This window comes from Gracilinanus agilis, chromosome 3 (assembly GCF_016433145.1).
Source record: "Gracilinanus agilis isolate LMUSP501 chromosome 3, AgileGrace, whole genome shotgun sequence".
NCBI classification, from domain to species: Eukaryota; Metazoa; Chordata; class Mammalia; order Didelphimorphia; family Didelphidae; genus Gracilinanus; species Gracilinanus agilis.
Window position 1 is genome coordinate 66960099 of NC_058132.1, and position 23493 is coordinate 66983591.

The 23493-nt window shown below is 45.5% G+C and overlaps 1 protein-coding gene across 1 annotated transcript; it reads left to right on the forward strand.

Moving 5' to 3' along the window:
* The first annotated feature begins 518 nt into the window (after positions 1-518).
* Positions 519-19409, forward strand: RCC1 (regulator of chromosome condensation 1). The gene is made up of 10 exons (XM_044671392.1): positions 519-573; positions 7400-7481; positions 9465-9652; positions 9913-10092; positions 13092-13188; positions 13567-13689; positions 14225-14380; positions 16103-16222; positions 16755-16907; positions 17948-19409. Exons 2-10 carry the CDS (start codon positions 7409-7411, stop codon positions 18121-18123), a joined length of 1266 nt encoding a protein of 421 aa, XP_044527327.1. The 5' UTR covers positions 519-573; positions 7400-7408; the 3' UTR covers positions 18124-19409.
* The last annotated feature ends 4084 nt before the right edge of the window (positions 19410-23493 follow it).

Here is a 23493-nt window from a genome sequence, read left to right on the forward strand (position 1 = left end):
CTTTCCATCTTTGTATCAATTACTAGGTATTGGTTCTAAGAAGAGAGGGGTAAGGGTTGGGCAATTGGGGTTAAGTGACTTGTCCAGGGTCACACGGTTAGACCGTGTCTGAGGTCAAATTTGAACTCAGGACCTCCCAATTCTACTCTTGGTCCTCTAATCCACCTCACAGCCCCATTCAATCTTTTTCAATTAAACAAACATTTTATTCAGTTTACAATGTGCCAGGCACTGTGCTAAGAGCTGGATCATTTGGTTCTCTACACATTCTTGGGAAGCAGGTGCTGTTCTTATCCCCATTCTGCAGTTGAGGAAACTGGGCCAAATAGAAGTTAAATGACTTGCTCAGGGTCATACAGTGTGAATTTCCTGCCTTGCTGGGGACGAGGATCCTCCATAAACTCGTTCAACTGAAATCAGTTGGTGCTTCCTGAGGTAGCCAGCAGGCGTCGCTGGTTTCCTCAGTCTCGCTCCCGCCCCCAACAGCGGAGCCTCTGCAGAGCGCATGCGCGAGAGCAGTTCGCGGCCCGGTCTGGAGAGTAGGGGAGTTCCGTTTGGCCCACCTGGACTGAGGTAAAACACCCCGAGACACCTAGGTTGTAGGCCCGAACCGGCGGGCCGGGCGGATACGGCTACAGGCCCGGCTTCTGCCGGCCGCGTGGCGGGCGGGCGGAGAGTTGGCGCCTGGCAGTGGCGGCTGAGTTCAGCGCCGCGCGGCCCCACGTGAAGCCCGCTAGAGAAGGAAGCGGTGTCCGCGTGTGCACACCCCCTCCCCCAGCAGTGGCTTCCCGAGACTGGAGGCGCCTCGTGCGCGCGCGCGCAGCCTGTCCCGCGCGTTCTCGGGAGGCGTGTGCGAATGTGCTCCTGGCCCCTTCCCCTACGTCCCCCCCTCCCCCAGTTCCCGACCCGAGAGAGGCGCGTGCGCCCGGCTTGGAACGTCCCTGGGAAAATTCTCGGGTCGCCCCTGACCATCAGGTGGGAACTGGCCCCGAGGGCACCCCTTTCCCCGGGCCTGGGAGTCCCCTTGTGTTCTCTCCCAGCTTGTCCTCTCCGGTCCTTCCTTTGAGCGCTTGCGCCGGGCAGGCGGGAAATTTCAAATTTCTGCTTCTCCGAGTCGCGGGAAGCGGGTTATTGAATGGGGAGTGGACGCTAGAGGGAGGGTCAGACTGTCCGGCCTGCTAGCAGCAGCGGGCACAGCCCTTAGTACTCGTATCTTTGCACTCCTGCTTTAGCGAAGGTATAGGTCTTTCCTTTGGTTAAGACCTGAGATCTCTTCCAAAGGAGGTAGACACAGATGCTGCTAGAACATCCCACGATCTCGTGGGAGTTGTGACCAGATAGTTTTCTTTTTGGATTAAAGCCTGGTGGATATAGAATCCGGAAATATAGCATCATGGCCGGGAAGAGACGGGAGCCCTGGGCCTTTAGGTTTTTCTCTTTGGGCAAATCCCTTAACAGCCTCAGTTTCTTTCCTTGTAAAGGGAGCAGGTTGGGGCCTTTTCCAGCTCTGAAGCTTCTGCATGCAAGTGAACCCTAAGGTCGACAATCCAGGTGGTGAAGTGTAGTTACAAGAAATGGAAGGGCTGGACCATTGTGGTAGTTAATTTTGAGTCCTCTGAACTTTTAGTCTTGGGCACTGCCCAGTTGTCTGGCTTTCGTGACCTCTGCAGAGCTCTATTATAAGGGCTTCTAAAAGTTTCTCAACCATATCCCTCCCCAAGGGCACTTTTCACACAAAGAGGTTGTTCATTTCAGCTTTGGACTTGCTGGGAGGTGGGGAAAAGATGGGTCTTTTGGGACCAAACAGCTGGAGATTGTCAGTTTACAGTGATTTCCTTCTAAATGATAGTGTGTAGAGTTTTGCAAGAGAACAGTTGTTCATTTTTCTGCCTCTCTGAAAGGCCCTCAGAGGACATCTGGTCCAACTTCCTCTGAGGACAGGAGGGGACTTACCCAAGGTCACAGAGATAGGCCTGGAAACCTCGTTGACTATCATCCTTTGGAGGAATGGGAAGGAAAATTGCTTTTTTGACAGTGGTGGATGGGACCAGAGCTAGACTCAGAGGTCTATGGGGTGAGAGTGCTTGAGGAAGGGGCATTCAGGCAGATGGGACAGACCCAAAATATGTGCCCAGGAAATAGCCATTGCTTGATTGAGCTGGACCACTTGTCTAGCATGAAGCAGAGCAGTCCTGCAAAGACAACCCTCTGTTGTTTATCCATTGCTCATTGCATCAGGGAGAAAGATCAGAACAACAGCCTTTAGAGCTGGAAGGGGCCTTAAAAACCATCTAGTCCTACCTCATTTTATATAGGAGGAGGACAAGGAATCTTTGAGGGTCTCGTAACATTTGTTCAGTGGATTTTAGTCAGGTTTGACTTCAGTATTAAGGTCATACTTCCATTTAAAATGTTGCATTTCTCTTCCTCTTCTTTCAGCCTTTCTTTGGCCATAAGTGTTTTTGCTTCTGATTCCTGCCTCCCAGAATTCATCCTCTTCCTTTTTAGCTGTCATCTTCTTATTCTTCCTCCTCTTATTTCCCTATAGGTTAAGATAGGTTTCTATAGCTAGTGGAGTGTGAATATTATTCCTGCTTTAAGCCAATTCCAATGAGAGTAAGGTTCAAGTGTTGCCTGCTATCCCTCCATCTTCCCCTCCACTGTTTTGATTTTTATGCTCCTCGGTGAGACAATTTACCCCCAACTAATTCTTTTCTCTTTACCTAGTGTATTCCTCTCATCCCTTGATTTTTTAATATCATCCCATCATATTAAACTTGTTCCCTTGCTCTCTACTAATGTTCCTAGTCTCTACCCTTGTAGTGATAAAGTTCTTGAATATCTATAGTGCCTTAGCTATCCTAAGTACTTTAAGTACCTGCAGTATCTTTGTTATCTCCTGATGTAGTAATATAATCTATTTAACCCCATTGTTTCCCTTGATTACCTTAAGTATAAGTATTTCTGTAAGATACTTATCAAAGATATCTTTATTCGGATCCTAGTTGTTGCTTTCCCTTGCAGGAATGTGATTAATTTAACCCCATTGAGTTTCTTGTGTTTAAATTGGTCTAAGCCCATTTTCTAGTATCTTAGCTTTTTTTGGGTCATTGACCCCTATGGCTGTCCGTCTTTGAAATCCTCCTTTGCTGTCTGTTATTGTTCAGTGTTTCAGCCCCGTTAGACTCTTCCTGACCCTTTTTGGGATTTTCTTGGCAAAGATTCTGGAGTAGTTTGCCATTTCCTTCTCATTTTACAAATGAGGAAACTGAGGCCATTAGGATTAAATGACTTACCCAGGATCACACAGCTAGACTTATGACACAGTAGTGTGTAAAGTATGAGGCCTTTCACCTGAAAGCATGTGTGTATATATACACATTCACTATTCATTTCTCTTGGCTTTAAACCAAGAGAGCCAAGGGGAGGGATGAGAGTAACCTGAAATGTTATCTTGGAAGTAGGATTATCTGAGGTAATTATTAACTCTGAGGGGAGGAGTGGTTTTGTTTTTCTCTTTGTATATTCAGTACCTAGCACAGTGCCTGGAACTTGTTAAGTGCCCATTTAATGAATGTCAAAGTTGAAAGAGACCTTAGAGCATTCAATGTTAAAGTGAGGAGAAACCTTAGAACAGAGAATGATTCCCAGATTAACATATCCAGTCCTAGTTCCTGAGTTGTAGTCTATCTTCATCAATTACCTTTGGGGTACTTCAAACTGGATGTCTCATATAGTAGAAATGGAGTAATCTCAGAGAGATGTCTCAGGAGTGAGTGTCTATGGGAAGAAAGAAGGGGGAATTTGAACTGTCACCTTATTCAACATGTCCAAAAGAGATCTCATTATCTTTATCCCAAACCTTCCCTTCTTTTAAACTTCCCTATGACTGTGAAAGGCTCTGCTCTTTCATTTGCTCAGGCTGAGAGCTTTGTACTTATTATCCTTGACTCTTCATTTGCTCTGACCCCACATATCCAACCTGTTGCCAAATCTTGTCCACCTGATTCAAGTCTATCCTATGTGTCCCTTCTCTACAGCTACTGCCCTGGTGTAGGCTCTTATTACCTTTCTCCTGGACTATTGCAATAGTCTTCTCATTGGTCTCCAATTCTTTCTCCACATCTACTCAGTTGTCAAAATGAAGTCTCCTGTGTTACTCTTTCCACCTATTCCAAAAAATTCAGTGGCTCCATTATCTCTAGGATCAAACATAAAATCTTTTCTTTGGCCATTTAAATCCCTTTACAACCTGTCCCTTTCTACCTTTCCAGTCTCTACATATCACTCTTTTCTGGATCTCTACAGGCTGGAGACACTGGCTTTCTTGGTGCTTCTCAAATACAATACTTTATTTCCCACTAACTTGCCTGGGACACTCCCCCCTCTCACTTCAGCCTCCTGACTTCCCTGGTCTCCTTCAGGACCCAGCTCAAATTCTCCCTTCAGCCAGAGGTTTTCCCCAGCCCCTTTCTTCCCCTTCACATTCCTGAGAGAGCTCTCTGAGATTCCCTTCCATTTTTTACTATATTCATGTGGGAGATGCCTATTCCTCCCCAATATTGTCTTCCCAATTAGTTCATGAGCTCCTTGAGGGCAAGGACTGGCTTTCGCCTATCTTTGTACTCCTGGTGCTTAGCACACTACCTGGCACATAATTCTTATTGATTGACATATAGAGCTACCAGCCAACAAGATCTGTATATAACAAAGTTCTAATTAACTAGCTATTAGGTAGAGGATAGATAGAGTGCCAGGCTTGGAGTAAAGAAGACCTGACTTCAAATGTGGCCTCGGGTAGCTGTGAGATCTTAGTCAAGTCACTTAACCTCTCTGGCTCAGTTTCCTCAACTATAAAATGGGGATAAATAAGCACCTACCTCCCATGGTTTGTTTCTGTAAGCATCAAATGAGCTTTTTGTAAAGTACTTAGCACAGTAACTAGCACATAGTAAGTGTCATGTGAATATTCTTATTAATTATGTATTACAGATGAGTACAGAGGAGAGAGAATAAGGTTGGCTAGAGTCCTTTCTTTATTCTCTACTTTTTAGACTTAATGGGTAAGGAGAAAATAGCCCATGAGTCAAGTGGGGCCTAAGAAGAAGAATGAGGAAATGGGGAGGAAAGAAAGAAGAAAGGAAGTAGAGGGGCCATTTATTAAGCACTTTGGTAAAGGCCTAGAAAAGTGGGATAGTCCCTGCCCTCAAGGACCTTACTTTCTAATGGAGGGAAACTCCATAATGGAAGTGATCTTAAAAGGTGAATTGATTTACAGGATAAACTCTTTCCAGAATTAATGATGATAGTATTGATTTGATTGTGCCCAGAGCAGGAGGTAGAGAGAGCTTAAAAATGGCAGCAGTAGACCAGGGTACAGTTCATTGGGATAGCAAGCAGTGCCTGGGACTGGCAAGAGAGAGTGGGCAAGATGAGCTAGTTCTCATTCTCCAAGCTAGACAGCTGAACCTCGGGGCTAGAGTTCCAAAGATGGGTAGATTAACTGCTTCAAGGTCCAGCTGCTCCAGCAGATGGAAGGGTAGCTGACTTGGTCTGTGGAAGGTTGGATAGGATGTTAAATATACTCTTTTGGAGTCTGATTATTCTAGAGTCCAACTCATTTGAGTTGCTCTTTAGCTCTGTGACCAAGTCTCCATGCACCTCAGAGCCTAAGTTTTCTCATCTATAAGAGGAGGATAATTTTTGCTTGGGTTGTTGTAAGGAAATTGTTTTATAAACCTTAAAGCACTGTCAGCATGGAAATTAATATTGTGATGGAGAAAGACAGTATTGCATAGTGAATAGCCTTGATTCAAAAATATTTTGAGTGATTATTCTGGTTTTTGACATTATTGTCTCTTCTCAATATCCCCTTCCTCCTTCCTTGTAAGGAAAAAAACATCATTAAGCAAAGCAAACCTAAACATTGACCATGTCTAACAGAGTGTACCATATGCCAAGTCTGTAGTCCACTACTTCTGCCACCACCCAGTGTGGTGAGGTCTCAGTCATGATCAGTTCTCTGGAGTCAGAATTGGTCATTGCACTGGTGTTGGTTCTGATGTCTTTTCTGGTTGTTTTTGTCTGTTGTAGAGGTTATTATACAGCATTCTCTTGGTTCTGTTTACTTCATCCAACATCAGTCAACTCACCTAAGTTTTATTTTTCCTCATATTATATATTCCTTATATTTTGAGTTTCAAGCTGTCTCCCTCCATCCCTCCCAACCCCACAGAAGAAAGTGCCAACATTAGTGTAGATATATATGTGAAACTTATACAGTGGATACATCTGTGTATATTTCTTTCTCTGGAAGTGGATTGCATTTTCCTTCTTCAGTCCTTTTGAGGAACAGCTAGATAGATGCTCAGTAGAAAAGGAGCCAGGCCTGGAAATGGGAGGTTTGGGGTTCAAATTAGGCCTCAGATACTTCTTAGCTTGTGTGACCCTGGGCAAGTCACTTAACTCCCATTGCCTCACCCTTACCTCTCTGCTGCCTTGGAACAGATACTTAGTATCATTCTAAGACAGAAGGTGAGGGTTTAAAAAATAAAGTCCTTCATAGTTGATTTGTTACTCAGATTCTTAGCCATTCAGTTACTCTTTGAACAATGTTGCTATTATTATTTATGACATTTTCTTGATTCTGCTTGATTCATTCTGCATTATTTCATGCAAGTCTTTCCATGTTCTTCTAAAGTCAATCTGCTTATCATTTCCTACAGTATAGTAGTATTCCATACATTTTTTTTTAAGCTACTGTGCTGCACCTCATAGTTGCCTGTGGAGCAGGAAGACCTGCATCATTCCAAATTCCTTTCCAGAATAGTTGGACCAATCCACAGCTCTACTCACAGTCCCTGTCCTACCCTAGCCCTTCCAGCATTAGCTATTGGCTGTCATTTGTTCTCTGCCAATTTCCCAAGTGTAAGAAGAAATTTTAGTGTTGTTTTGATTTGTATTTCTATTATTATTAGTGGTTCAAAGCATTTTTTTTATGGGGTTGTTGGCATTTCCAGTTCTTCTAAGAACCTCTTTGTTCCTCTCCTTTGTTGGGTCACTTTTCCACCATAATTTCTACTGTTTTCTCCAGAATGGTTGGACCAGCACACAACTCCGGTGACTGTGGATTACCATGTATGTCTTCCCACTGTTTGTGCTCTTCTCCATATTGAGGTGTCCAGCCAGTTGTCATGGCTATCGCCATTTTGTTGATGCCCACTCTAAGAGATGGACATTGACAGGCTTGCCTTCATTCCCCATCTTTTCTTACAAGCTGTTCAATCCCTTCTTTTTGCTCCTAAACACCAAGAATCCCTTGTAAATTGGACATCCTGGGTCTCCCTGCCCCGGGCCAGTGATTAAAATTAGGCCTTGGTTGTTTGTTTTTTTTCTTCAGGTCTCCAACATGCCAGCCAAACGCTTGAACAAGAGAAATTCTCCAACAGAAAATGTCACGACTGAAAGCAAAAAAGTAAAAGGTAATTCAATAGAATGAGCTTTTATTAACTGCCTACTGCCATGTCTTGTGCTAGGGAGACAAAGACAAAAAGAGAACAATCTTACCCTTAAGTTGCTTAATATTCTACTTGAGTGAGGATGCCACACATATATAAAATATCAGAGGTGGGAGGGCCCTAGAACACAGAATGTCCAAGCTGGGAAAGATCTTAGAACCGAGAATGTTAGAGCTGGGAGGGGTCTTAGAACAAAGAAAGTCAGGACTGGAGGGCTTTAAACACAAAATAGGGCCTTAGAAACCATCCTGAACCAATTCCCTCATTGTACAGATGAAAAAACTAAAGATCACAGAAGGACTATGGCTTTGCCAATGTCACCAATTGTTGATAGCAATGTGAGGACTAGAACCCTAGTCCCCTCAGTCACTTTGCTTCACTGTTTCTCTCAGAGCATGGAGGAAGCTGAGACTAATGAGGATACCTAAAGTGGGGCATTTCTTCATTGTACTACACACACCATATTTGCCTATCTCTTATTCCTTTTTTTTTTTTTTAACTCTGCCTCTCTTTCCCCAGGTTTGTAAGGGAGAGTGGTAGGAGGTGGTGAATGGGATGAGGGCGGTGGGGCTGGGATAGTCCAGTGTGAGGCACATTGGGTTGGTTCTGTAAGTACCGGGGCTTTGTCCTTAGGGAAGGGGAGAAGGGAAAGAACAAGGAATGCTGTCCCTGGGGTGTCAGGCCTCTCAGCAGCTGATAAACTCAGACTGTTGTCTGTTCTTTCCTAATGCTGGGGCAGACGCCAACCCACCAAACACAAGTAAGAGCTGTAACTTCCTGATGCTCATCCCTGCCCTGCCCGCTCCTCGCCTGGCCTCACTCCTTCCAGAATACAGCCCAACTGATCCCTACCTTCTGGGGTTAGGGGGAGAGAGATGACATCTGCTGCTCTGCCTTTGTCCTTCCTCTCTCCAGTTCCAGCTATCTGTCCTGTCCCATGCCCAGGCCTGCCTGGTTCCAGACATAGCAAATGACAGAGGGTGTAACTGGTTGGGATGGTAATGAACAGCACACCTTGGAGATGAAGTCTTTATGAAACCACTGGCAAAATTCTGTGCTTCCAAGGAGGCAGTGCAAGCATTTTTTATCTCATTTTACAAATGAAGCTGCTGAGGGTAAATGAGACAGCAACTTGCTGAAGGTCACACGTGATGGAGGCAGGACTATCGGAGGGAGGTTTTCTAACTTTTAGGTCTAGAGGTCATGATATTCTTCCCCTGAATCTCACTCCTTTGCTTCTCCAAGATCACTTGAGATGGGCATATCCCTTCAGCTCTTATGTGCTCCCAGACTAGGGAGTGACTTGGAAGAGAAAGAGGATCATAACAATTTCGGGGTTATGAGAGGAGTTAGGTTCCTAGTCAGCCCATGGAAGCTTTTAGCCACATTTGACAGTTTATGTGGTGGTGTCCAATGTAGGCTCTGAGCTCCCTCTGCTGAGCACAGGGTTAGGGCCACCCTCCTGATTTCCCGCCTCCATACCTTTGCTCTCCTCAATTCCTTTGACTCCCAGCAATACTCCTCAGGCCTGGACTTTGGACCTTGCCACACCTTCCATTCTCCTGAACTATAGTTGACTTTTGGTTTTCTGCTTTGTGGCTTTGGCCCCCTCCCACACCCTTGATCTCTGGATTGTAAAAGAATCTCAGACCATTTTAACCTAAGACAAGACTAACAATTAGGAAAATAAAGCCTCCCCAAAATAATGAAAACTAGTAAGTAGGATTCTAGTGTGCTGGCTTCCACATCATTGTCTATAATTTCATCTCTTCCAAACTCAAATAGAAATGACCTTGGGCTTGTTTGGCTTCCTTCTGTTGAGAACTGCTTTTCTGAAAGGGCTCTGGTTCAGGAGTTTGCGTACCCCCTTGCTCCCTAAGCAAACTCTCTCTTGTCCTTAGCATTTCCTCTTTTTTTCCTCTCCTCCCTTGTGTCCTGGGGCTCCAGTCTTCCACAGGTCTCACCGAACAGAAGCAGGCTTGGTGCTGACCCTGGGCCAGGGGGATGTGGGCCAGCTGGGCCTTGGCGAAGAAGTGATAGAGCGGAAGCGGCCTGCCCTGGTTCCCATGCCTGAAGGCATCGTGCAGGCTGAGGCTGGAGGGATGCATACTGTGTGTCTGGGCAAGAGTGGTCAAGTGAGTATTCAGGGAAATAAGCAAGGGGTGTTGATGGTGTAAATGAAGTAATGCAGGGTGGCCCACCTCCCTCCCACTCTGTAGTCAGAGCAGATGGTGACTGAGGTCCCTGACTGTAGCTATATTGAGCCAATAGGCCCAGCTGGTGTCTGAGCCAGACTATCTTGGCCATTGCCACAGAATACATCAGAGCAGACACCCAGCCCATGGCATAGAGTCACTGTCTGAGGTTGACAACTGGGTTTGTGTTCCGGGTACAGGTCTACACCTTTGGCTGCAACGATGAGGGTGCCCTTGGGAGGGACACCAGTGTAGAAGGCTCAGAAACTCTCCCGGGGAGAGTGGATCTGTCAGAGAAGGTGGTGCAGGTTTCAGCAGGAGACAGCCACACCGCTGCACTCACTGAGGATGGTCGAGTTTTCCTCTGGGGCTCCTTCCGGGTAAGGCCACTACTATCTGGGGTCCTGGGAAGAATGGCAGGTCTGGGGAGGTGTGAGGTATTATGCGTAGGTGGTAGTAAGATGATGTTCTCGTCCCAGCTCTTTATTTTGTAATTGAAGAATCTGAACTCTAAAGAGGGAAAGTGATTGACACGTGACCCAAAGTCATGTCCCAAATTAGTGAAAGAACTGGGCTAGAAGCCAGCTCTCCTGATTTTATATAGGCCAGTGTTCTTTTGACTACATTGGACCTGTCCCAAGATCATAAGATATCCAAATGAATGTTTCCTTTACATTATTGGAGTTATTGTGTAAATCAGTAGTGTCAAATTCAAATAGAAAAAGATCTCTCTGGGTTGTATATTGATTTAGAAATTAACATTATATAATAATTTTTATTTATTTTGTTAAACATTTCCCATTTACATATTAATCTGGTACTGGCTGCACTGCTGCTTTTTTAATACTTTGATATAAATTGTTCTCCTGGTTCATCTTACTTCACTGTGTATCACAAGTTTCCCTTCATTTCATTGAATTCTTCATAGTAATCCATTTCCAGTGGCACAATAACATACCATTGTCCTCACACACTTATTCTCTGCCACTGTTGGAGCAATCTTTCCCAACCCCTGGCCTCCTGTGTTGTTTCTACTTTGTTTTTCCCTGCCACAAATAATGCTGTTGTCAGTATTTGTACCGAGAGAGTTTCTGAATAGAACTCCCTTGGAGTATATGGGAGCATTGTGTGATGTGTATGGTGAGCTGGACTGGTATAGTCAGGGTAGATTCTTGCTTCACACCTACCTCTTGAGTAGTTACAATGATTAGATGAGGTGTCTGTAAAGCTCTTGGCAAACCTTAAGGTATTCTGTAAAGATGAACTGCTCTCCACCCATTCATGGTATACCAATTAAAATTATCTTCTGTAATAATAAAGAAGCCAGTAACCAATGTTATGATAGAGGGGAGACAAAGAGAAAGTCTGTATGGTGAGTCTCTCTTCCAGCTCTCCCCTGGGGCCGAATATACACTGGGAGACTTTAAGAGGGTGTCACCCTGAAACTGGGTGACCTGGATGGTTGTGCCACCCCACAGGAGTAGGGGGGAGGCTTCCCTATAAGAGGAGGTATGTGGTACCCCAATCCAATCCTGAATAAGGACAGCGTTCACACAAACCTCTCCCCAATCAGTTAAATTCACAGCGGGTGGTCCAGCTTCAAGATGGAGGCAGCCAGACCAAGCTGTGGTTCCCCTCTCCCTCGTTGTCTCTCAGGCACTCTGGAATGCTATCTGACCGATGAATGGCTTTTATTGTTTGCTATTCAGGGATTGGGGGAAGGGGTGAAGGGCAGAGGGATTTTGGGGTGCCCTCTTCCCTATTTCTATTTTTTTTAAACCCTTGTACTTCGGTGTATTGTCTCATAGGTGGAAGATTGGTAAGGGTGGGCAATGGGGGTCAAGTGACTTGCCCAGGGTCACACAGCTGGGAAGTGGCTGAGGCCGGGTTTGAACCTAGGACCTCCTGTCTCTAGGCCTGACTCTCACTCCACTGAGCTACCCAGCTGCCCCCCTCTTCCCTATTTCTATGGGGTCCATAGTGGGAAACTCAATGGTTCCCACTTCAAAGCTTCTCCCCTCCCCTCTTCTCGTTCTGTTTCTATTTCCATCCTTTTCTGTAATTGTAAATTTGAATGAAAGGGGGGTCTCTCAGCAAGATTGGGTAATGGGAGAAGGAGACTAAGATTGCTCCCAAAATGGAGTCCAAAAACTTAGCTGACTTTATGGTTGAAGGCTTGATGGCTGAGATGCGATGAATGGCTTTGATCAGGGAATCAGAGTTTCAATTTCCAAAGAAAGATCTTCAGGAAGTCCTCAGGACTGGATCCGAGCTGGGATGTCCTCCTCCTCTCTCCTTCCAGTCTTCCACTGGAACTTTCTCCTCCTCCTCCTCTTTCCTCCGGAGAATCTCCCAGAATTCTCTTTCCCCTCAACTGTCAGTAACTGTCACCAGCTGCCTTCTTCTGGCTCCTTTTGTTCCATCCCCCTTGCACAAATCCCTTCCTTACACTCCAGAAACTCATTTTTCTTAACTTAAAAAGAATGTATTAACTGACTGGTCAAAACATCCTTAATTGTGCTCAAATGATTCTCTCAACCATCATAAGACAAATGAAAACTCCTGTCCTAGGTATCTATCTTCATTTTGGGGAGCTTATTCATCCCCTCCCTTGAACATTCCAAGACATCTTTAATTGCTGATAGCTATTTAAGAGGTGGTCCATCACCCTCAGACATGTCCTTGGGATTCCCAAGGATAAAGAAAATGCAAAAAGCAGCAGACTAGATGATATCTCTGACCCAAATCCCAGACAAAGGAATACATAGTAGTTTTCCCTAATATATGGGAATTAATACAGTATATGAAAAATAAATTCCCATTATGGGACTGCTGGACTAAAAAGTAGGCACAATTTCTAGGGTAGAACTTTCTATTTTTTTTCTTTTTTAATAAAACCCTTATCTTCCACCTTATTGTGTATACCACAATATACAATACTGTGTATCGGTTCCAAGGCAGAAGAATGGTAAGGGCTGGGCAGTGGGGGGGTGGGGGGGGTCAAGTGACTTGCCCAGGGTCATACAACTGGGAAGTGTCTGAGATCAGATTTGAACCCAGAATCTCCCATCTTTGGGTCTGGCTCTCAGTTCTCTGAGCTACCTAGCTACCCTTCTAATATTGTTCTGAATTGTTCTCCAGAATGGTTGGCCTGAGAAATTGGCATCCAAAGCTAGAATTTAACAAGGGAGGAAAGGAAGAGGGAGATATAGGGCAAGCAGAAGAGAGAGGGTTGCTTCAGACTCTGAGTGTGGGCCATTATGGGTGTGGGTCCAGGAGGCTGGCATGGATGAAGTCAGTCCCAAGGAGAGAGCCTAGTGGAGAAGGAAGGAGCAGGAGTTGAAAAAATAGCCCATCATCTCCCATCCCCCACCTATAGGACAATAATGGAGTCATTGGCCTCCTGGAACCCATGAAGAAAAGCATGGTCCCTGTACAAGTCCAGCTTGAGGCACCTGTGATAAAGGTGGCATCAGGTAAGTGCAGAATTATCAATGGCGTATGGTCCTCCAGCAAGATTGAGAATTTATTGGACTGAGGAATGTACTGGGGCCAAGAATTTGTAGGACTATAGAATGTTCATAGGGACTTAGAACATAGAATGTCAGAGCTGGGAGGAACATTGGAGATCATTGAGCCCATTGTGCTCATTTTACAGATGGAAGAGAAAGGGAAAGGACTTGCCCAGGGTCATATGGGAAATTAGTGGTAGGTTTGTATGTTAAGCTAAAATGTGCATCTCAGACTAGTAAAAAGAGCCTTCCCCAGTTGATACCTTGACCATTACCTGGTGACTTCACTGTGCAGAGGCTAGGCTGCCTGGGATCCCCAAGCTTTCCTCCTTTCTCCCCTAGGCAATGACCATCTGGTGATGCTGACAGTAGATGGCAACCTGTACACATCAGGCTGTGGGGAGCAGGGCCAGCTGGGCCGGGTACCTGAGTTCTTTGCCAACCGTGGGGGCCGGAAAGGACTTGGTAAGTGACTTGGGCCATTTCTTTATTGCAGGCAAAGTTGGTCCTGTTGGCAAGGCTGAGTCCTGCCTTTTCCCTTGGACCCCAAAGATTCTGGAAGAGTTCTCCTGACTGCCGTAGCTGGGTATTTCCCCTACATCCCTTCAACATCCTTTTGTGTTCTTTGGGATGAGCCATGGGAATGAATTAAGTAGAGGCTTGGAACAAACTAGGTCTGCTTCATAATAATCAAGCATCCTTTGGCCCAGTGCACTGGGCCTTTGGGGATTATGCCTAGCTGAAGTGCTAGGTTATAATGTAAACATCTGGGCTAAATTGACTAATCTGTAGTTCACAGGGCTAAACCTCAATAGGTTAGGGAAGGGTTGTGGTCCCTAAGTTTTACTGTAGAGTATTTAGCAGGATACTCCAAGGATGGCCAAAGAAGGGGTTGAGTGCCGCATCTGTATTTGCCCTCCCCACACCCATACATTTTCTCCCCTTCTTCATAGTCTTCCACTTGTCCTCCATATTCTGCTTCCTCTGTGTCTCAATCTAGAGAGACTGCTGATCCCCCAGTGTGTGCTCCTGAAGTCTAAAGGCCAGCGGGGCTCTGTCCTCTTCCAGGATGCCTTCTGTGGTGCCTATTTCACCTTTGCTGTCAGCCGTGAGGGCCATGTTTATGGCTTTGGCCTCTCTAATTATCATCAGCTTGGTAAGTCCAAGGGTCCTTCACGGGAGTGGGTCTCTTGCCCAGGTGACGAGACATCCACTGGTCTGCCCATTGCTTATCTGAGGATTGTTTTCTGCTCAGGGACCTTCTCCCTCCTTCCTCAAAGCCCCACATAGGACCACTGTCTCTCTCTATGACATCCTGTAGGAGGTAACAGGTTGGAATCATAGAGTCATCCTGCAGAGAGCTGGAAGGGACTACAGAGCCTCCTCATTTTACTAATAAGGAAATTGAGACCCTTGGAGTTTGTGCGACTTGCCTACTCTTATAGCTAGCTCTATCAGAAATAGGATTTGGATTCAAATCCTCTTATGCCCAGGCCAGGGTTCTTTCTACAGTACATATTGCTTCACATAGTGCTGGGTTGGCTCCTGTTAGGAATGTAGTTAGTCCATCTTCCCTAGACTGTTTGGGCTCATGCAAACATCCAGCATGGTTTGTCTTTCTGAGCTCTCAGGCTGAACACACAGGGAAGGAGCCTAGGCTAAGTAACTCAGCTAGGAAACAAAGCCAACCTGGGGATTTCCAATGGCCACAGCTGACAAGAGGCTAACTCTATAGCTTCTCAACCATTTTTGTGTTAAAGTCCTCCCCCTCTTACTTTGGCAGACTGGAGAAACCAGTGAACCCTTCCTCAGAATAATGTGTTTAGATGTATAAAATAAAATACTTTGGGTTCTATAGAGAAAACAATTTCTATTGAAATGCCTCTATTGAAATAGTTTTTAAAAACCAAATTTGCAATAAGGTAATACAGGCTTCCTTATTAGTATATCAATAAGAAAATGTTTCAAATACAAGAAATTGATGCAGTCCTATATTTTATGCTTGATAGTGTGGATTTTAGCTGCATCTCTCTTTATAACATTATTTTCATAGAATTCACTGGCCCTGATAATGTTTCATCTAATGAGTGTTTTTGTGGGATCAGTTAATGTCAGACAGGATGTGTCTCTAAGGTCACTATCCTTTCTGGAAACAAGGCTCAAGTCTTTGGACACAGGGAAGAGGGACCATCAAAAAGTAGAAGTATTAAGAGAAAGAAAATCTGGCAGGATTCAGGGGTCAAAGGACAAAATGGGTATTGGGAAAGAGCCTTCATCCTTCTTTCTATGAGACCCCTATAGAATAGACCTGAGGTCCATGAACTTGGATTTCTTCTCCTATATAACTACAGTGCTCCCTCACCTATCATGAGAGTAACGTTCCAGAGACCCCTGTGCTAGGTAAAAATCCACAAAGTAGTGGCATATTTATTTTATTATTTATATGTGTTTTGAGTCTTTATAAACCCTTCCTCCTCTCCTGTAAACCTTTTCCACACTCTTATTTACCCTAAAGTCACTGAGCCAGTCAGCGCCCAGAATATAGAACATAGCACTCTCTGAGAGTGGATCTGTAGGCTTCACCAGATACTACCAAAGACGTCTTTAACACAACAGAAGTTAAGAATCCCTGCTATAGAAATTAGATGCTGGGCTTCCCACTCTAAGCTGTGAACCATGTCTCACTGTTAGGTTAGTTTTCTCTTCCTGGTGGAGCTCTTCTCAGTGTGCCCAGTTTGTCTATAGTTGCTCTGCATACTGGCCTTGTAGACCCACCAGAAGGAGGGAATAACTGTATGCTCTAAGGGTCCCTAGGGAAGATGGGAAGAGGGGCCACAAAAGCCTCCTGTCTGATTGTCTCTTTGGGGTTTCTCCTCAGGTATTCCAAGCACAGAGCCTTGCTTTGCTCCCCAGAGCCTGACATCATTCAAGAACTCCACAAAGTCCTGGGTGGGCTTCTCTGGAGGGCAACATCACACAGTTTGTCTGGACTCAGAAGGTGAGCTGCTCTGGAGGGCTCCCTGTCGATCAAAGAGTTAGTTTGTGGGTTTGCAAGGTCAATCAACCAGCCAGCAAGTATTTATTAGCCACTTCCTATGTGCCAGGCTTTGTGCTAGGTGCTGGAGATAAAAGTACAAGGATGGGGTGGGGTAATCTCTCCTTCCTTTGCCCTTCCTCCTGAAACTTCTCCACTGTCCCGCATATGAAAAAGCTGAGCAATGTATAGGAAATGATTCCTTGGGGCTCTCTCAGCTTTGAAATGCTCTTCATTTCCCTTTAGGACAGCAGATTCCCACCAAAGGTGCTGAATTGTTCCTTCTTTCCTCTGGGTTCCTTCTTCTGTGTGACCATTCTCCTAAAGGAGGCAGGTGCCAGTCTCTCTAATCCTGCTAATTCCTTTGGCAGGACTCTGGGACCACATGATACAGAGACCTGAGCCCTAGGAAGGGACAAGTTGGGGTGAGGGGGAGCAGGGTCCAGAGGTGTTGGCATATGCTTCTTGCCGCCACATGATTCTTTCCCGATGGCAGGTAAAGTGTACAGCCTGGGCAGGGCTGAGTATGGGCGCCTGGGACTTGGGGTAGGAGTCGAGGAGAAGAGCAGTCCAACACTCATTCAAAAGATGCCTGTCATCTCATCAGTGGCCTGCGGTGCCTCGGTTGGCTATGCCGTAGCCAAGGATGGTGAGTGGAGGGTAATCTGTTAGTCACGAAGCAAACCTTCCTGCTGACTGGGGGTGGAAGATATCATCAGAATCCAATCCCTGCCCTTAAGGAACATAAGGCCCAAACATCTATGAAACCACAGGTGCAGAGCAGTTTGTGAATCCAGGTGAGGATTGTGAGATACAAGCGTCCCAGAGGCATAAGGCCACTGTGGGGTGGATAGTCTAGAACTGACCTGGTTCTCCCTGAATGCCCATCTCTAAAATGAGATGTTGGAAAGACGGGGGAAATGATGAAGACTAGTTAGAGCACACGAGGAGACTTTATATGTGAGCACATCAGCCTTTTCTATTGGGCCTCTCCATTCTTCCTGGTATCCTGTCCCAAGTGTTGGCAGTGCCACAGTTGAGGAAGGGATGGGATCAGCAACAGGTCCAAAGCCAGGGACGCACCCCTAGCTGAAAGTGCAGCTACGTGCCTGTATTGTATCTTCGCATGCCGTCTAGAACCTGCCCACTGCCCCCCATAAAAATGCTGTGCCAGTAAGATGGCCTCAGACATTGTTTGCTTTTCAAAGAAGTAAGTGCTGGTCTAGAAAGCCTGTGCGTTTCTTTCTGCTCTAAGACTTGGGCCCTTAGAGGAGGATAAAAACAAAGATAGAAAAGAGGCAGAGACAGCCCTTGGTGTTGTCAGGGAACAAGACGAGGCCGGCCTGGTGGGCCCCAGTGGTCCTTATCAAGGAGGAGAGGAAGGCTGGAGAGCCAGGACTAGACTGGAGGCTCATAGAGGAAACATAGCACAGGCCTTATTTGGTAGCCTGTGTGATACGGCACTGAAACCAGAGGGAGTGGGGAGGGGACAGACTGGTCCACGGGGACCTCCTGGAGTTCTGCAAGATGTCTTGTGCCATGAGTGCATTCACTCTCAGGGTGAGACCACGTGTGTGGTAGGACTGGTGTCTTGGGCCTAATCAATATGGGAGTGAGTTTTGGGTGGGAATTTGGAGGAGGAGACAAGGTACTCATCACGCCTTTCTTTTTTCCTCTCCCCTCTCGCAGGCCGTGCGTTTGCCTGGGGCATGGGTACCAACTACCAGCTGGCCACAGGAGACGATGAGGATGCCTGGAGCCCAGTGGTGATGGCAGGCAAACAGCTGGAGAACCGGGTGGTTCTCTCAGTGTCCAGTGGGGGGCAGCACACAGTCTTACTGGTCAGAAACAAGGAGCAGAGTTGATGAAACCCTTAATGAAACTGTCTGTTTTCCCTCCCCTCCTCTCCATGGGAAAGATATGATTCCTTCAGTTGTCAGCAGAAAACCTCCATCTGCAAACCTCTACCTGCCCCCTCCTGCAGCAGAAATTGAATCTTGGCTCCTCTAGAGAATCATCTTGGAAACATCTGGATGAAGGGATTGCATTGAAATATGCAAGGGATGAATGATTGAATGGGTTTTTCCCACCCCAGAGCTGCTGCTCTATTGTCTGTCTGATCCTCATCCACCTTCAAGCCCCCTCATCCTCGCCTTCCTCTGGCTCTGGGTTGATGCTTATTGGACGAATGTGGTTGGAGCCTTCATAGGCCCTGTCTCCCACATTGCCTTTCCCCCTTTAAAGTCATCTGAACATTCACTGAACAGCTGGCTTTGTTCCCCTACTCTTCAATCCTCAGTATCCACTATCTCCCTGGCCCTTCCCCATCCATCTGGTGCTGTAAGTTAAGGATGAGGCATACCCACTTCCCAGAAGGGAACTGGGTTGATGTTGTTCCCCAGAACTTCAAACAGGTTTCTCAGCCCAGCTCCCCTAGGAAGAGGTCTGGCCAGGACAAGGAAGAAACTACAGGGGTGGAGGGCTGGGCTCAGGATGCAGACCTAGCCACTCCCCTCTGGCTCACAGCTTCCTCCAGGACAGTGAGTTTCCAGGCCACGGAGGCAAAGACAAGGCAGACCCAACTGACCAAGAATTGAGCGGCAGTTCCCACAACCCAGCATGGCCTAAGCAACTCTCTTCCACTGTCTGCCACAGACTAGTCTGACATCTTGCAGCCAAATTCCAAACACTGTGAATGGCAATCGTGTTTTTCTGGGAAGGAAAATTACCTTTTTTTATAAACTAATTTATAAAAATATGAAAATGTAAGGAGGTGGGGGGAGGGTTCCTTGAGGAAGGGAACATTCATTTGTACAATAGCTCAGAAAATAGTTTGATTTTTTTTTTAAGTGTTTAGAGTATTTTGGTCAGGGAGAGTAAGATCTTTTAATTAACACTTTGAATAAATTTTGAGGGTTGGGTTTTGTTTTTTTTAAGGAATGGATCTGTTCTCTTCTTTGCTCCATATGGGGGTGAAGTTCTCAGTGAGAGCAGAGGGAAGGGAGGGTTCTGTGTCCCTAGAAATCCTGGAATATAAGAGGATCAATCCTCTGAGTCCTTTGGCCTCGGATGACCTTTGCAGACAATCCTAGGATTGGTATTCCTTAAAAAATGAATCCTCCATGAAGTGAATTCTATCTAAGGGCCCCGTTAACCCATTGCTGGTACTGCTGTGCCTGCCTGTCCCTCTTTGCTTACGTGGAACCTGGGCACTACTACAGGAAGCACTAAACTTAGGTCAGAAGATCTAGATAAAGAGTATTGGCTCAGTTTTGAGGCAAGTCACTTTACTTTTCTGGGCCTCGTTTTTCATGGGACCTGGTCATTTAGAACTGGAAGGCATCATCTAATCCCCTCATTTCACAGAGTGGGGACTGAATCCCAGAGAAGTCTGTTGCCTTACTAGTCATTAGTAGAGTTGGGATTTGAATCCAGGTCCACTGAATCCACATCCTGAGCTGTTTTTTCTCCTTAACTCTGTTTTCCCTACTCCCAACATGGAGATTATCATATTTATCCCATCTACCTCCCAGGGATGTTAAGAGGATGGTTTAGAGATCATAAAGTACTGTGTCTATCTGATCCTTGCCATTTTTATTCTGAAATATTTGGCTAAGCAGGAGTGAGTTAGAGGTCACAAGCCATGGAAGAGATCAACATTTAGAGCTAGAAAGGACCTTAGATGTCCTTAGATCTAGTCCAGTCCTTTCATTTTCCAGAGGAGGAAACTGAGTCACTGCTTTTGTGTATAATACTTAATCCATGTGGGCAACCAAAAGAGGTCAGAGCCTTTGAGCTAAACTTGACTCCAGTAGAGTTGCTAAACTCATCAAGAGAACTTCAGGCCAGTTGATATATCTCAAAGCGCGTTATGACCCATCTTTGATCTGCTTAAGCTCTTCTCTCCCATCACCAACTTATAATGCCTAGGCCCCTCATAAAGCTTTGGGGACATCCAGACTAGCCATTCAGAAAGAGATTAGGAGATCCTATATTGAATGGTTCTCTTCAGCAGATGGGGAGAAAATGATCAATTCTACTTATCTCCCTGTTCCTAGAGGACCCACTACATGAAAACTGGGATAGGGAGGGTTGAGAGAGATCCATTGTATAATAGATACATTCTCAGGCTTTCTGCTCTTTTTGGTCTGGCCTGATGGCTTAGGAATTATCAGCCTTGAGTGTCTGGTCTTTGGTACTGGCTTGACAAAATTATCTTTGGACTCTTCAACCTGGGGGAGGTTGGGACAGGGAATCTGGTAAAGTGGCTGCTAGGTGGCTTCAGGACTGACTGAATGATATATAAGAAGGAAGCTGCAAGCCGCCTAGCGGGGCAAGGTAAGTGAGAACACTAGATTAGGAGTCTCAGGCTGTGGTTCAGCCTGGCTTTGCCTTTCAGTAACTTGCTGACCTTGGGCAAAGTGCTGAGAGAGTTGGCCCTAGATGGTCTCAAAGGTTCAATAACAGTAGGTCTATTACTTGAGCCCTTGTTTCTTCATCTGTAAAACCCAGACAACCTTGTTCCTGGCCCCTCTTCCAGGGTTGGAAGATCCCTACATCTGTGAAAGTGTTCTTTGCTTAAAATAATCTCAATTATAAAGTTGCTAACAGCCTATAACCAGTTAAACAATGAGGAATTAAACCCCCACTGAAACCATGGAATCCAAATTATTTTTTCAAAAAATAAATGTGACAAAATTATAATGAACCTGTGCTTGGTGTCTCTGTTAAAAACTTTGTCACTGTTTCTCATATTGCTGCACCTGATTGTAATGGGAAGAACCTAGTCTTCAGAAGAGTTGAGTTGGATAACTGACTCCAACACTTCTTGTGTCACTCCTGGCAAGCCTTAGTTTCGACATCTCCAAAATGAGGACAATACTGGAATCACCTACCTGAGATGTTATAAAGTACATGCGCCTCAGTGGATCAGCATTTATTAGGCATCTGTTATATGTCAGGCACTGACCTAAGCTATGGGAGTTCCTCAGGGAGTCGTATTTCAGTAGTGGGGACCACATCCAAATAACTATATGAACAGGATATGGAAGGTAATTTCAGCGGAAGGTGCAGGGAGTTGGCTGGGAAAAGCCTGAACAAGGGGATTTGAGCTGAATCTTTAAGGTGGCCAGGGCATCCAAGATACAGAGGTGAGGAGGCAGAGCATCCCAGGCAGGGACAAGTGATAGCCGGTGCAGAATTCATGGAACTGTCAGCCTTGGAAAAAAAACAAAACCTTTGGGCAGCTGGGTGGCTCAGTGGATAGAAAGCCAGGTCTAGAAATAGGAGGTCCTGGGCTTGAATATAACCTCAAGACACTTTCTAACTGTGTGACCCTGGGCAAGTCACTTAACCCCCATTTGCCTAGGCCTTACCACTCTTCTGCCTGAGAACCAATACACAGTATTGATTCTAAAATGGGAAGTAAGGGTTTAAAAAAATGACAAGCTTTGACAAGAGATTGGCTTTCTGAAGTAAAGAAAATGGCTCTGAGGTTGTGACAGTATGATGATTCTTCAACTAATATAAATGTTATTAATATAATTACTAACATTGTTTCTAATATTGTTACTAATATAACAATATCAATGAAGAAGAGAGGGTATAGGGGAAAGAAAATGAATTTTGGTTTGGATATGAGTTTTAGATATCTATTGAGTGAAATAAAGAGTATGATTCTCAGAGTAAAGCATTTGGCTTACATCAACCCCACCAATATCCTCCAGTAAAAAAAAAAATAAAACCTCAGTTTACACCCCCAATTGAGAATGGAATGTGTGGGACTAGTCAGTTTTAGGCTTCAGGGACTCTGGGAATATGGAAAGCTGATAGAAGATGAAAGACCATTACAGGCAATTCAAGTCACCAGCCAGCCCAAAGCTTTCCTATCTCTTGGGAAAGCGTGGGAGAGAGCCTTCCTCTTGGGTGCATCTTTCTGTTTCCAGTTTAGAAATGCCAGCCTAGCCGGTTAATCCGGCTCCCAGGCTAGGGGCACCCGCGAGAAAAGGGCAGGGGGTGGGGCTACAGTTCTTGCATTTGTGTTTGGGTATTTGCACTTCTATTCGCCTCCGAAGGTGGGAGTGGCCCATTTCAGAAAAGGAGTCCACTTCTGGCTCTTCCACTCTGCCCTTGCTGCCTCCAGCTTTGCTTTATCTAAGTCAGTGGGGCTTTCCTGCTCCTTTTCGCTCTCTCCCGGTTGGCTGGAAGTCCTAGAACAGCGTTGGGGTCCTCGACTTCCTTCCCCCGCGCCGGTATTTTTGGTGGCCCCTGCGAGGGAAGGAATCATCGGGTGTCCCTCCGTCTGTCTCCGACCCGAAGGGGGGGATAGGAAAGTAAAAGCGGAAAACAGGGAGAAGTCTGGACCCGAGACCAGCGGGAGAAAGTCGTCAAAAATCCGTGTCACGTAAGTTTGTGCCGGGGTACCAAGCTCGGAACCTGGGTGGCCTGGGAAAAGAAAGGGAAGGGCCGGGCAACCCCCCCAACCTCAGGGCAAATCACTTGACCCCCAATACCTTTAAAAAAAAAAAGGAAATGAAAATTCCTGGCGACCAAACTTTAAATATCCAGTCCAACCATAATTTTTCCCCTTTTCCACTCCATAGGACTAGCTGATCAATTTAACCAGTTCCTTGGCCCTGTGTAAAAGTGAAAATTGGGAAAAGCCATCTAAAAGTGTATATATATTTCTATGGACAAGGGAAATGTATCAAAACTACATTTCCCGTGATCCAACATGGTCCAACTGATTTCCGTCTCCGACGTCTTGACCCAGGGGAGAGCTTAAATCTCCTGGGTTAGGAGGGAGTGGTCTCTTTTGCCAGTAGGGTCTTGGCCAGCAGATTTGGGAGGTAGAGACAGGAAACAAAATGGAGGCGGCAGTTTTGAATGCTTATTAGCGCGTGGTCTGATAACTTTATCTATCAACATGGCTTTAATTAAAATACTAATTTATATATTTATACAAGCATCTATCATTTTTAATATTTATACCTGTCACATATAGTATGGATTTTAAAATTAATATTCAATTGTATTCTCCAAGGTATAATATTTATAAAGATTTATTAATATTTAACTGGAAAGCTAGAGAACACAGGGAACATTCACCACTCGATTCACATGTAAGAGAGAGGATGTGGTAGAGTGAACCCAAACTATATACAGACCCTGTAAGAGGCACAGTAGAGGAAAGGCAAAAGGAATTATGGGTAAATCGGAAAGGGATTTTGGGCAAT

Excerpts from the sequence above, each read along its gene's own strand:
- RCC1 (XM_044671392.1), top strand. The coding sequence starts at position 7,409 with ATGCCAGCCAAACGCTTGAACAAGAGAAATTCTCCAACAGAAAATGTC. Across the intron at positions 7,482-9,464 it reads TGAAAGCAAAAAAGTAAAAG|TCTTCCACAGGTCTCACCGA; the intron begins GTAATTCAATAG and ends CTGGGGCTCCAG. Across the intron at positions 13,690-14,224 it reads TGGGGGCCGGAAAGGACTTG|AGAGACTGCTGATCCCCCAG; the intron begins GTAAGTGACTTG and ends GTCTCAATCTAG.